The sequence below is a fragment of the Schistocerca nitens genome, chromosome 4 (assembly GCF_023898315.1).
Source record: "Schistocerca nitens isolate TAMUIC-IGC-003100 chromosome 4, iqSchNite1.1, whole genome shotgun sequence".
Lineage (NCBI taxonomy): Eukaryota > Metazoa > Arthropoda > Insecta > Orthoptera > Acrididae > Schistocerca > Schistocerca nitens.
Window position 1 is genome coordinate 190,517,076 of NC_064617.1, and position 12,878 is coordinate 190,529,953.

At 44.2% G+C, this 12,878-nt stretch overlaps 1 protein-coding gene across 1 annotated transcript in view; it reads right to left on the minus strand.

Moving 5' to 3' along the window:
- The window catches only part of LOC126251675 (uncharacterized protein PF3D7_1120000-like), a 293,336-nt gene that overhangs the window by 219,789 nt on the left and 60,669 nt on the right, over nucleotides 1-12,878 (minus strand). The window contains exon 2 of the mRNA XM_049952254.1: nucleotides 4,419-4,605. Coding sequence (XP_049808211.1) covers nucleotides 4,419-4,602 — 184 coding nt within the window. The 5' untranslated portion in view covers nucleotides 4,603-4,605. The remainder of the gene's footprint in view (nucleotides 1-4,418; nucleotides 4,606-12,878) is intronic.

A 12,878-nucleotide genomic window follows, 5' to 3' on the forward strand; every position in this document is an offset into this window, starting at 1 on the left:
CGCCACGCGCTGCCGTCCTCAGGGTTGAGGGAGGCGACGAAGTCCGTCCAGATGTTGTTTCTGTGCGCCTCAGCCGCCGCTTTGATGTCTCTCCGCATGCGGTTGAGGCGCCGTTTCGTCGCGGGTTGGCGGATGAGCTGCCACTCCCGGAAGAGGCGGTTCTTCTCCCGTATTGCGTCCCGGATGTGGGGCGGCAGGTTACGGGAGAAGTCCCTGGTACCCTGTGGAGGGGGAGGGGAGGCCGCGTCGGCTGCTTGCAGCAGCTGGCGGGAGCACCAGACCGAAGATGGAACACCCAGAAGTGGGACTGGTGGGCGCGGACCGCAGAGGGAACATCCAGAGCCGCAGTGGACGAAAAACGGAGCGGCAACGCTCCAACAGGTCGTGGTGAGCGGGCGCGGACCGCAGGGGGAACGCTTGGTACCCCAGACCGTAGATGAAACCCCCAGGAGCGGGGTTGGTGGGCGCGGACCGCAGAGGGAACACCTAGAACCGCAGCGGACGGAAAACGGAGCAGCAACGCTCCAGCAGGTCGCAGGGAATAGGCGCGGACCACAGAGGAAGCGCCTGCAGCCGTTGGTGGAGGGGGAAGTCCACAGGCATAAATACTGGACCAGGTCCACTCGAGGAGCAGTCTCAGGTCGCACCTGATGAAGGTTACGAGCTACGTGACCGAAATATCGTGCAAGTACGACTCTGATATCCGGCAGAACTCCCGACAACCCAAGATGTCATTAGATCGCCGGGAAAGCCTGAAGAGTTACGTCAGTTTTACAGTTTGTAAGTGCTCAACTAAGCCGGTGGCGTAATAAGGCCAGTCAGTGAAGACCAAAATAGGTCTGATGTGGGAATTAATTCGTGCAATCGCAAATCCCTGTACAGTGGTAGGAGGGATAACCATAAGCAACAGTTTAGAAATTCTGACCGGTGGGAACTAAGTGTGGGAGTGTGGGTGCGTTTGAAGGTCTTTTTTTACGTTTTTCTTGAATAACTCGAAAACTACGGTCTCTAGCCAAAACGTACCCGGCTACAAAATGTAACTACATTAAATTTGCAACTCAAAAGATATTTTCATTTTTTCTGTACGGCTAAAAGTTTGTGCGTAGAGATCGAGAGAACATGAAAATCTCGCGCACGGTTTTGAAGTCACCCTGTAAATTTCAACTGACCTCTGTGTACAACTTTTATGAACGTAAGTAGAGTCATCAAATGTCACATGTACATGTTTACTTGAGAATGGCACTATGGCCGAAAGAAGCTTGTAGTGAAGAAGAAACATTACTAATTAAACTGTTGACAGGTTACCTGGTATTATACATTACAAAATGTCATATTATGCTGTGTTCTATGCTGCGTCCCCGGCCGCAAAGAAAATTCATCAATCACACTTTGAAAAATATAGAACTTTGAAAACGAATAGTGCTATATAACAGAATGGTGGGGTGATGTGGACGCTACCAGTGTGATTAGATAATTTAAAGTGGCGACGTACGAAATACAGAACATCTCTATGCGAAGAACCGAGACTTACAATTGTAGAGAAGACGACGTGCTCCAAGACTGGCGTATGGCTACCAAGGCAGTACGGAAAAAGTGAAAATTAGTCTTCGGTCAGTTTCCATTATCTTGGACGATATTTTTCAGACGATAAAGGCGCCGGTCGCTGGGTTCCGCTACTGCCCACGGCAATTTAAGAAGTTTGTCGGACTGAGGAAGCAGCGGAAATGTGGCAATTGTGTCAGACCAATATAGATAAGCTTTTAGCCTTCTAATCACCATAGATGAGTGTTGTATGTATCACTGTAGCATCGATACAAAGGAGCAAAGCACGCAGAGGAAAATGTGGATTCAACACCGCCGAAAAAGGTATAGACACAGCCACCATCGGCCGGGGTGACGGCGAGCGTCGTTCGGGACTAACAGATAATGTGCGTAAGAGACAAACCGTCGCAGGAGCATACTACCAAAATCTGACGAGCTTAAACAAGGGTGTCAGGACGAAGCGTCACGGGGAGCTGTCAAAGAGGGTGTTTTTGCTCCACGAAAACACCCCACAGACAGCCATACAAGCTGCATCTTTGGGTTACCAAATTTTGCCTCACCCCACGTATCTTCCGGATATAGCATCCAGAGATTTCTTCCTACTTACTCGGTTGAAGAAACCACTGTATGACATGAATTTCAAGAAGAACCTCTTAGTAACTTTCAACGTGGAACATTTCTTGAACAGCCGAAATGCAGGCTTCCAAGCGAAGCCATCTCTCAGCCAAGTTATCCACGTTAGAAAAAATGTGTCGCATTGACGAGGGCATATCTAGAAACGGACTATCATCATCATTTTCTTATGCTTCCTGCTTGATTTTCTCGAGGTGATAATTAAACACATCATAGCAGGAGGGAAGTCTTGTTCTGCGTAGGCTGTTTTTATTTTTTTAGTAAACTCTCACGTTTTTACGTTATTATAGTAATATGACCGAAGACGCCTCTTGATACCTTCATCGCAGATGCACACCACGTCCGAACTCTTGCAGGAATCCAGATACTGCTACGAGAAATGAGGATAAGGGACAGGGACGCTACTAGCTTCTGACAAGTGGAGAATTTAGATCGGCCGTGAAGCGTGAAGGCGACCGTTCGCGTTAAGCGGGAGATCTGGGTTCGAGTCCCAGTCCGGCACAAATTGTCAACTCTCGCCACTGAATTTATTTCAATGACAGATTGCGGGTGATGTCTTGATATCCCTCGTCTTTTCGCCATTAGCTAATTTTGCCCCCTTAGTCATTTTCAAGCTATCTCCGTCACAGTGAAAACTGTTATCACATACGTTGTCTTCCACACAATAGTGTGGAGGAAGTTCCAACTAACGATATCCCTAATACAGCTCACTTATGGAAAGTGATGTAAATTACGTATGTAAAAATGACCAGATGCAACTCTTATGCGGGTCTTTGTCACTGTGTCAGCGCAAGCCACATTAAAAGCCATCAGTTCACATTTCAAATGAAACTGCACTTGATATGGTCAACGTCTAAAAATCGCTTACTGTCATTACCTCTCTGATGTAATATATATCTTTCACAAGATACATACAATAGTTTCCACGTTTCTCTAGTCATTTTGTGACTTTTGGACGTTGAGCATATCTTGTGCAGTTATATCCGAAATGTGAACGAACGGATTTTAATGTGGTTCAAACGACAAAGACCCGCCTAAGAGTTGATTTTATCGTTCTCCATACGGAATTTACACCTGTGTAAGTTGTGCCCGTTACCATCACGTTCATAAGTAACTTTATTAGAGGTATCATTAAATGGAGCTTCCTCCACAATATTTTATGGAAGACAGGATACCAGGATACGTGATTATGTGATTACAGTTTTTCATTGTGACGGAGGTAGATTAAAAATTCGCAAGGGACGAAATTTGTTAGTAGCGAAAAAGCGTGAAATAAAGAGCTTATATCATAAATAGAAAGAGCCTACGTAGGACAATGTCTTCTTTCAAGGAACTTGCAGTGGCTGTGGCCCCGTTCACAAAGAAAAGAAGTAACAGTTCAACAGCCAAGAGCTGCTAATAAATTTATATTTATTATAACTGGTTTTTACACTACTGGTCATTATAATTGCTACACCAAGAAGAAATGCAGATGTTAAACGGGTATTCATTGGACAAAAATATTATACTAGAACTGACATGTGATTACATTTTCACGCAGTTTGGGTGCATAGATCCTGAGAAATCAGTTCCCAGAACAACCACCTCTGGCCGTAATAACGGCCTTCATACGCCTGGACATTGAGTCAATCAGAGCTTGGATGGCGTGTAGAGGTACATCTGCCCATGCAGCTTCGACACGATACCACAGTTCATCAAGAGTAGTGACTGGCGTATTGTAACGAGCCAGTTGCTCGGCCACCATTGACCAGACGTTTTCAATTGGTGAGAGATCTGGAGAATGTGCTGGCCAGGGCAGTAGTCGAACATTTTCTGTATCCAGAAAGGCCCGTACAGGACCTGCAACATGCAGTCGTGCATTATCCTACTGAAATGTAGGGTTTCGCAGGGATCGAATGAAGGGTAGAGCCAAACTGCAGGGAAAGATAAAGATGTGAATATATCCAGCAAGTAAATGAGGGTGTAGGTTACAAGTGCGACTCTGAGATGAAGAGGATGGCGCAAGAGATGAACTCGTTGGGGCCGCATCAAATCAGTCAGAACATTGATGCCTCAGAAAATAAGAAAAGCAAAGAAACGTGCTGCAAAGCATCACCATTGCAGAATACACCGATAATTACGACTGTATTTGATCGGCCCACTCACATTGTCAGTTGCCAATTTGTGCCTTTGTAGCGCACAGTGGTAGGATGGTGCCCACGGCAGATGAGAGTGGCGATGAAGCATGAGGCTTGTCCTCCTACCTTGCAGCTTGGCCACGGCGCCCTGGGTGAGTCCCTGCGCGGCGCCGCCGACCGTCTTGCTGAGGTCCAGTCCGCCCGCCCCCGCGTCGGGGGCGGACCCGTCAGCTCCATCACCACCAGCGCCAGCACCTGCGCCGTTCTGCGAGCGGGCCGCCAGGAACGGAGCGCTGCTCGCGCACCCCATGGCCTGCAACACAACCACCACCACAATTTAGCTGACAACCTAGCTTATGGGGTGCGAGTGTGTGCCCTGCTGGAGGACGGTGGGCCGGGGTGAGTCAGAAACCATCTGAAGGCAGTGCGATTCCTTTATTACTCCAATAGTTCCTACGACCAGCTCAAACCCACATCTGGTGGACTTGAAAGGTGAAATTCGACCCATGGACATGGCGGGAAAGCATTGTAGTGGGTCACCGGCAACTGCTACGCTCAGCACGGCCCGGGCACAGCCAATACCGACTCAAAGGAAGGCCTCGGCGCTTGTTGGTGACGTCACGTCAGCTAGGCGCGGCGAACGCCAGGTCTGTTGCAGGCAGAAACGCCTGGGCGTGCTTATCACTATAAATCTCATATTTTTGGGCAAAATGTTTGGTATTGTTTTGGATTCTGCTGTTTTATTTACATGAAAGATTTTCTTACTATCGCAAAGCTGCAAATGAAGATCATAGTTCTGTATTACTGAATCCTGTCGAAACAAACGTAGATCAATATCAGAAGATGCTTTGCCCCATTGCAAGCTTCGGAAATTTTACATTCAAGTAACTATATTTACTTGATCCATTTTGTTATCGAAACTTACCCCAACCCCCTTACAGTGAACTCGTTTCTTTTATTTATTTATTTATTTTCATTTGACATCGTCACTGGAAATGTGAACTAATTTACATGTGTAAATGTCCAGCTGTTGCCAGTCATTAGATTACAGTCGTTTTCAACGAAAGGAATTCTAAACAGGAAACAAAATAGCTTCACACATCGAAAATACTGCTGAGCTTATACTTTTTTAAACATGCACATTAGAAAAGATAAATATTCCCCTCTTGCAACTGAAAGGAGAAACTTTATAAGATAAAAAATTTTATTTGATAAAACAAGTATCTCTCTTTTGCCTCTTTTTCTGTCCCCCAGCCCCTCCCCCAACGTGTACAATCGCAAGATATTTCATTAACATTCAGTGCCCCTCACCCCATAGTCAACCAAGATACCTAAAGAAGAGCACCAATATGTTCACAGTTTCTTGTAAAAGCAACCCAGTACAAACGTAACTTCCTCAGATTTACAAATAATGTAAAGAAGCACGAATTCTGTTGCTGCTGGACCATGAAGTTGTTTTTGTATGATAATCCTTAAAACAGGTGGAAATTTTAAGTTCAGGAGTACACTATTTGTTAAGAAGTGTAATGAATTTCACAATTAATTGATTGCAGAAATCTCTCAGAACAATGTGTGTTGGTCAACTACCGCCAATAGTTTCACATTTTCCTGTGTGAGAGGGAGACACCACCATTATGAGTATGCCTGCAACAGATCTGGCGTTCGCCGTGCCTAGCTGACGTGACGTCACGAACAAGCGCCGAGGCCTTGCTTTGAGTCGGTGTTGGCACAGCCCGACCTTGTGTAGTCAGCATCCCCATCCGGCTGGCGAGCTACATAAGGCTGTTGTGGCAGACTGACACGGCCTGCCGTAGTAGATGGCTGGCTTGAAGGCTAGGAGGGAATCAGTTCGAGCCTGGGTACATCAGAAGGTGGGTACATCCCCTGGTACGACACTAAGACATATGCCGACTTCACTACTCACCTATTCAGTGACCTGCCTGATGAGATGACCTGTCACTTTTGGAGTTGCTGCTTAATAATGTCATGTACGTTGGATGCTGAAGTGTGTCTAGTTTCGGTAACTAGCTAGGTAGGCACTGAGCAGCAGCTACCACTGGTGGCAGGACACGATGCTGTATCAGCATGTTGCTGCAAGTGGCCCTCTTTACGGTGTGAGCTGTCTTGTCCAGGCTCGAGCTGTCATACTGCAGTTTATTCACGATGTCCTACAGACACACACACACACACACACACACACACAGATATATATATATATATATATATATATATATATATATATATATATATATATATATATATATATATGGTGTTACAAAAAGGTACGGCCAAACTTTCAGGAAACATTCCTCACACACAAATAAAGAAAAGATTTTATGTGGACATGTGTCCGGAAACGCTTAATTTCCATGTTAGAGCTCATTTTAGTTTCGTCAGTATGTACTGTACTTCCTCGATTCACCGCCATGATTTCATACGGGATACTCTACCTATGCTGCTAGAACATGTACCTTTACAACATGTGGTTCATGCACGATGGAGCTCCTGCACATTTCAATCGAAGTGTTCGTACGCTTCTCAACAACAGATTCGGTAACCGATGGATTGGTAGAGGCGGACCAATTCCATGGCCTCCACGCTCTCCTGACCTCAACCCTCTTGTCTTTCATTTATGGGGGCATTTGAAAGCTCTTGTCTACGCAACCCCGGTACCAAATGTAGAGACTCTTCGTGCTCGTATTGTGGACGGCTGTGATACATTACGCCATTCTCCAGGGCTGCATCAGCGCATCAGGGATTCCATGCGACGGAGGGTGGATGCATGTATCCTCGCTAACGGAGGACATTTTGAACATTTCCTGTACTAACGGAGGACATTTTGAACATTTCCTGTACAAAGTGTTTCAAGTCACGCTGTTACGTTCTGTTGCTGTGTGTTTCCATTCCATGACTAATGTGATTTGAAGAGAAGTAATAAAACGAGCTCTAACATGGAAAGTAAGCGTTTTCGGACACATGTCCAGACATATATATATATATATATATATATATATATATATATCTGTGTGTGTGTGTGTGTGTGTGTGTGTGTGTGTGTGTGTGTGTGTGTGTGTGTGTGTGGAGAGCGGAGGAAGCAAGCTCCGTCTACTGACTTCCAGCACAATCGGAGAGCATAGGATAAGTTAGGTTGGCTCTGAGCACTATGGGACTTAACATCTGTGGTCATCAGTCCCCTAGAACTTAGAACTACTTAAACCTAACCAACCTAAGGACATCACACACATCCATGCCCGAGGCAGGATTCGAGCCTGCGACCGTAGCAGTCGCGCGGTTCCGGACTGAGCGCCTAGAACCGCTAGACCACAGCAGCCGGCGATAAGTTAGGCTGTAGGGGGAACACGCTGCGCTTTTCTGACACGGTGCTGGCACTACACATATGCTTTCTTATCCGGCATGAGACACCACGAGAATCACTTTGTAATGGCTACTGCAAACACAGCTACTGTATTATTCTGTCAGCAATAGCCAGACACAAAACATTTGTGTCTCTAATTCGATCGACTTCAGCCGCTTGAGACTCAGGGAACTTTCGTTCAGGACGTTGTGAACAAATGTAAGCGTGGTCTGAGATCCATATGCTTGGGTAGTGTTGTCCAGTACCTCCCATGACAGTGCCGGAGATGACGGTTACCCTTCTTTAGGACTGGCAGAATGCCTCAGCAACTCAGCACCAATCTCACTCAATCCATAACGCATAGGTGTCGAGATGGCACAGTGGTTAGCACACTGAACTCTACCGAGCGAGGTGGCGCAGTGGTTAGCACACTGGACTCGCATTCGGGAGGACGACGGTTCAGATCTGTGTCTTGCCATCCTGATCTAGATTTTCCGTGATTTCCCTAAATCCTTCCAGGGAAATGCTGGAATGGTTCCTTAGAAAAGAGCAGGGCCGATTTCCTTCACCGCCCTTAAAACATTCCGAGCTTGTGCACCGTCTCTAATGACCTCAATGTCGACGGGATGCTAAACCCTAATCTTCCTTCATTTTCCCTTATTTTTTTGGCGTTTCGAGAAGGTCATTTAAGTCCGATCAGGGAAGGATAAAGAAGAAAATCACCACTCCTCTTTCAAAAGAGAGACCGCGATAATGTGTTTGGTTGTATGGAGATCCGATTCTTCCTTCTGCCAAAGGTGTATCCAATGTCTACCACTGGTAGCCGGTGGGCACTCCAGCGTTTATGGTGGCCAGTACGTGGTAATTATTTTAAAAACATTTCAATTATGTTTTCATAAACTTATGAAATAAAGTATTTCATTGTTACTATATGATTTAACTTGCTGCATTTCTGATTTATAATTTTATTCAGTAAAGGTGTTCCCCACTTCATAAACCACCGTTATTGTGGGACTGGTTGGTAGTTAGAAAGTTTTGCTGCTAACAGAGATACTAAAGAAGGCGGTGAGTAAAAAAGTGGCATAGAGCAACCAACTCGGTGCAACTACTTTTGTGTATTCCGGTATATTAAACTGCGTCTGGGACAATACCTTTCTCTGAACGATGTCAGACACAATTAAAGACATTTTTACTAAGGGTGTGAACTTTATTTTCTTTGCAAAATGTAGGATGCCTGATGCCTATTTTTTACCGTTTTCACGAATCGGTTGTTGAAACGTGCAATATTATTAACACACATTAGTGCAATGTTCGATGCTCAACCTGCTACAGGTGGAGCCCTCTTGTATCTGCCTTCGTTTGTTCTTCTGTAAACGAAGACATCGTAAACTCCTTGCGTATATAACTTGCAAACATTGTTTTGTTTCAACTTTTGGATTAAAGTTATAACTAATTACATACTATAATAATATTATACATTTACTGTTTGAGTGCGCTGGAATATCTTGTACAACTTTCCTTAAAACTCACTTTGTACAACTTCTGTAGTTTTAACCCCTTAAGACCTGAATAAATTTCATCATAGAAGAAAAAAAAATTAAAATTTTGTCGCTCTGGAAGTTCCCGAAACGCTCAGGAAATGATAGCACACGTCAGAAGCGTTGATAGCTTCGTGTAGAATCGGCATTTACCGACACTGGCGCTCGGAAACACCATACCCTACCACTCATTATAGTCACAATTGTATGATGCGAATTTGCGAAGCCTGGCGTTAAGGAGTTAACTGACTCTTCACCCAGCTGACTATCTGTTCTTTGTAGTAATTAGATATTGGATTAGAAGATGACGAGTGACAAAGGTCGAATCTCCTAATCCAAATAAACGCATAAAATGACACAGACGGTGTCTGTATGGTTAAACTGCCTCTTAACAAATAGTCACAAATCAACCAATTACAATATTACTGCGCCGTAAAGCACTTCGTCTGCTGAAGTATGCGAGATGCCCTGGTGATTTAGTTTACTTTAGTTATTTCAAGGTTCCGTGGTTCGTATTCGGACCAGTACCATGCGAAATGGATCTTCACCGTAGAATTGCAATTATTATACATTTTAGCATCGAAAATATGCTACATGCTGGCTATTTAACTAACAGTATTTTTATTTTAATCTTATTCTACAACAAAATTTAATAAATGAAGCTCAGTCACAAACGGATATTATCTATTCAGAAAATAGTACACTGAGCGAAAGCACCTGACGAGTGAAACTGATTTCAGTTTTTTAAAACTGTTTCCATTATCCGCCAGCATCTTTACTTCATAAGGGCGGACATCAAATACTTTCACTTCGCTGCTATCTGCGCAACAGCAAGATTAAGTTGCGGATAATCCGTGTGCGTATGCATGTGTTTCCTGCTATGATTTTCAGTTTGGGACTGATTATTCAGAACAGCCGGCCGGGTGGCCGAGCGGTTCTAGGCGCTACAGTCTGGAACGGCGCGACCGCTACGGTCGCAGGTTCGAATCCAGCCTCGGGCATGGATGTGTGTGATGTCCTTAGGTTAGTTCGGTTCACGTAGTTCTAAGTTCTAGGGGACTGATGACCTCAGAAGTAAAGTCCCATAGTGCTCAGAGCCATTTGAACCATTTTATTCAGAACAAACAAGAGTTTAGACATTTTGTAAGATAGTTGTTAGCATGCCTAGCTTTTTAAACAATTGCCTACATGAAATTCGAGGATAGACACCAGATAACATCGTTACAGCACGTTTCTATGCAAGCAGTAATCACAGCCCCACAATTTTTAAGCAATCGGACTCTCAGGTATAAAACAGCCTCAAAGTCTGATTACTTTAAAAATGCGTTAAAGTGTTAAATATTTCATGTTAAGCAGGTAAACCTGAAAAACTTTCGAACAGGTTTGAAATTACATTTAAAGTTTGCTTAAAGTCGATAAGCGCTCTTATTATCAAACAGTGGATGAGTACATTCTGCGTAGTTTGCGTTCCATTTTAAGCAAAAGTAAGTTTCCACGAATATCAGTGTTTATGATGTCATGTCTCCTGAACTATGTAGCGTACAATCAGATAATTTTGCAGGTCCATTCAGTGGTATATGTGAATACTATCTGCAGAATTTGTTCCGAATAGAGTTAACTGTAAAGAAGCAATAAATCAAGACTGCTGCTTAAGTTTTACTCTACGAGTAAGTGATAAACGTTTCTCCTTTCATCATTTTATGGGGGTCTCAGCGAGAAAATTTTTTGTAAAGGGTTCAAATTACGTATGCAATAAGTTGTAAATGACTAAATTCTCTTTCTCAAGTACTGGATGAATAAAGTCTTTTAGTTGACGATAAGTTTGGCTTTAGGAAAGGCAAAGGCACGAGAGAGGCAGTTTCGACGTTGCGGTTGGTAATGAACGCAAATTTGAAGAAAAATCAAAACCCATTCGTAGGATTTGTTGACCTGGAAAAAGCGTTCGACAGTGTAAAATGGTACAAGATGTCTGAAATTTTGAGAATAATAGGGCTAAGCTACATGGAAAGACGGTTAAGATACAGTATGTACAAGAAACAAGAGGGAACTAGAAGATCAAAAACGAAGTGCTCGGATTAAAAGGGATATAAGGCAGAAAGGTAATCTTTCGCCCCTATTGTTCAATCTATACGTCGAAGAAGCAATGACGTAAGTAAAAGGAAGTTACGAGAGCAGGGTAGAAATTCAGATTGAAAGGATTTCAATGATAAGATTCGCTGATGACATTGCTATCCTCACTGAATTTGAAGAAGAATTACAGGTCCTGTTGAATGGAATGAACAGTCTAACAAGTACAGTAAATAAAAGAAATACAATAGTAATAAGAAATACCAGAAGTGAGAACAGCGAGAAACTTAAAATCAGAATTGGGAATCATGAAGAAGTCAAGTGAAGGAATTCTGCTACCTAGGCAGCAAAATAATCCATGATGGACACAAGGGCGACATGAAAAAATAGCCTAGCAATGACAAATGTGGCATTCCTAGCAAAGAAAAGTCTACTAATATGAAAAATAGGCCTTAATTTGAAGGTGAAATTTCCGATAATGTACGTTTGGAGCACAGTGTTATTTGGTAGTAACTTACGGACATTAGGACAGGAACGAAAGAGATTCGAAGCGTTTGAGATACTGTGCTACAGAAGAATGTTGAAAATTAGATGGATAGTGAAGCTAGGGAATGAGGAGATTCTCCGCAGAATCGGCGAGGAAAGAAGTAAATGGAAAACACTGACAAGGAAAAGGGACAGGACATCTGTTAAGACATCATGGAATAACCTCCATAGTACTAGAGCAGCGATCGTCAAAGTTTTTTACTCAGGAGCCAATACTGACACTGTGGCACGCACCTCTGGCCGCGAAGTGGCCGTGCGGTTAAAGGCGCCGCAGTCTGGAACCGCAAGACCGCTACGGTCGCAGGTTCGAATCCTGCCTCGGGCATGGATGTTTGTGATGTCCTTAGGTTAGTTAGGTTTAACTAGTTCTAAGTTCTAGGGGACTAATGACCTCAGCAGTTGAGTCCCATAGTGCTCAGAGCCATTTGAACCTCTGGCCGCATATGTACCGATGTTATTACTAATGGTAGCCTACATATATTAATATTCTGTGAACCCCCAATAGACCAGGTATTGTAGGGGTGCTATAGTTGTGTGTTTTTTTTGTGGGTTTTAGGGCGCTCAACTACGAGGGTCATTAGCCCCCAGTCACAAATGTAAGTGCACATATAATCTGGTAAAACTCAAGGGGGGGGGGGGGGGGGACACCAGAAAGTTCTTACAAAGACGCAGATAGAATAATTAAAAGAGAGTTAGATGTTTTTGGACAAGTCCGTCAAAGTAATAAAAGAAGAACACGAGCAGCTGATTGAGCGTCATCAGCTAAAATTTCCTCTTAAGTCGGGGACCATAATGTTTCCCTGATGGACGCCTGAGAAGAGGATCGATCTCAGGCGGTGGTTGGTGAGGAGGAGGAGGAGGAGGAGGAGGAGGAAGGGTGGCCCCTGGGGCATAGGGGGCCGCGAGGGAGGAGGATTTGGAAGGGAGGGATTTGGGAGGCGGAAGTATAGACCCTGGATGGTGTGAGGAGATGGAGGGGGGACAGGATACGGGTGAGGATACTGCGGAAGGAGTGGACAGGACCGAAGCAAACGACGTTGTCGACATCACGGGATGGAGCCGGTCATATTTCTTCCTGGC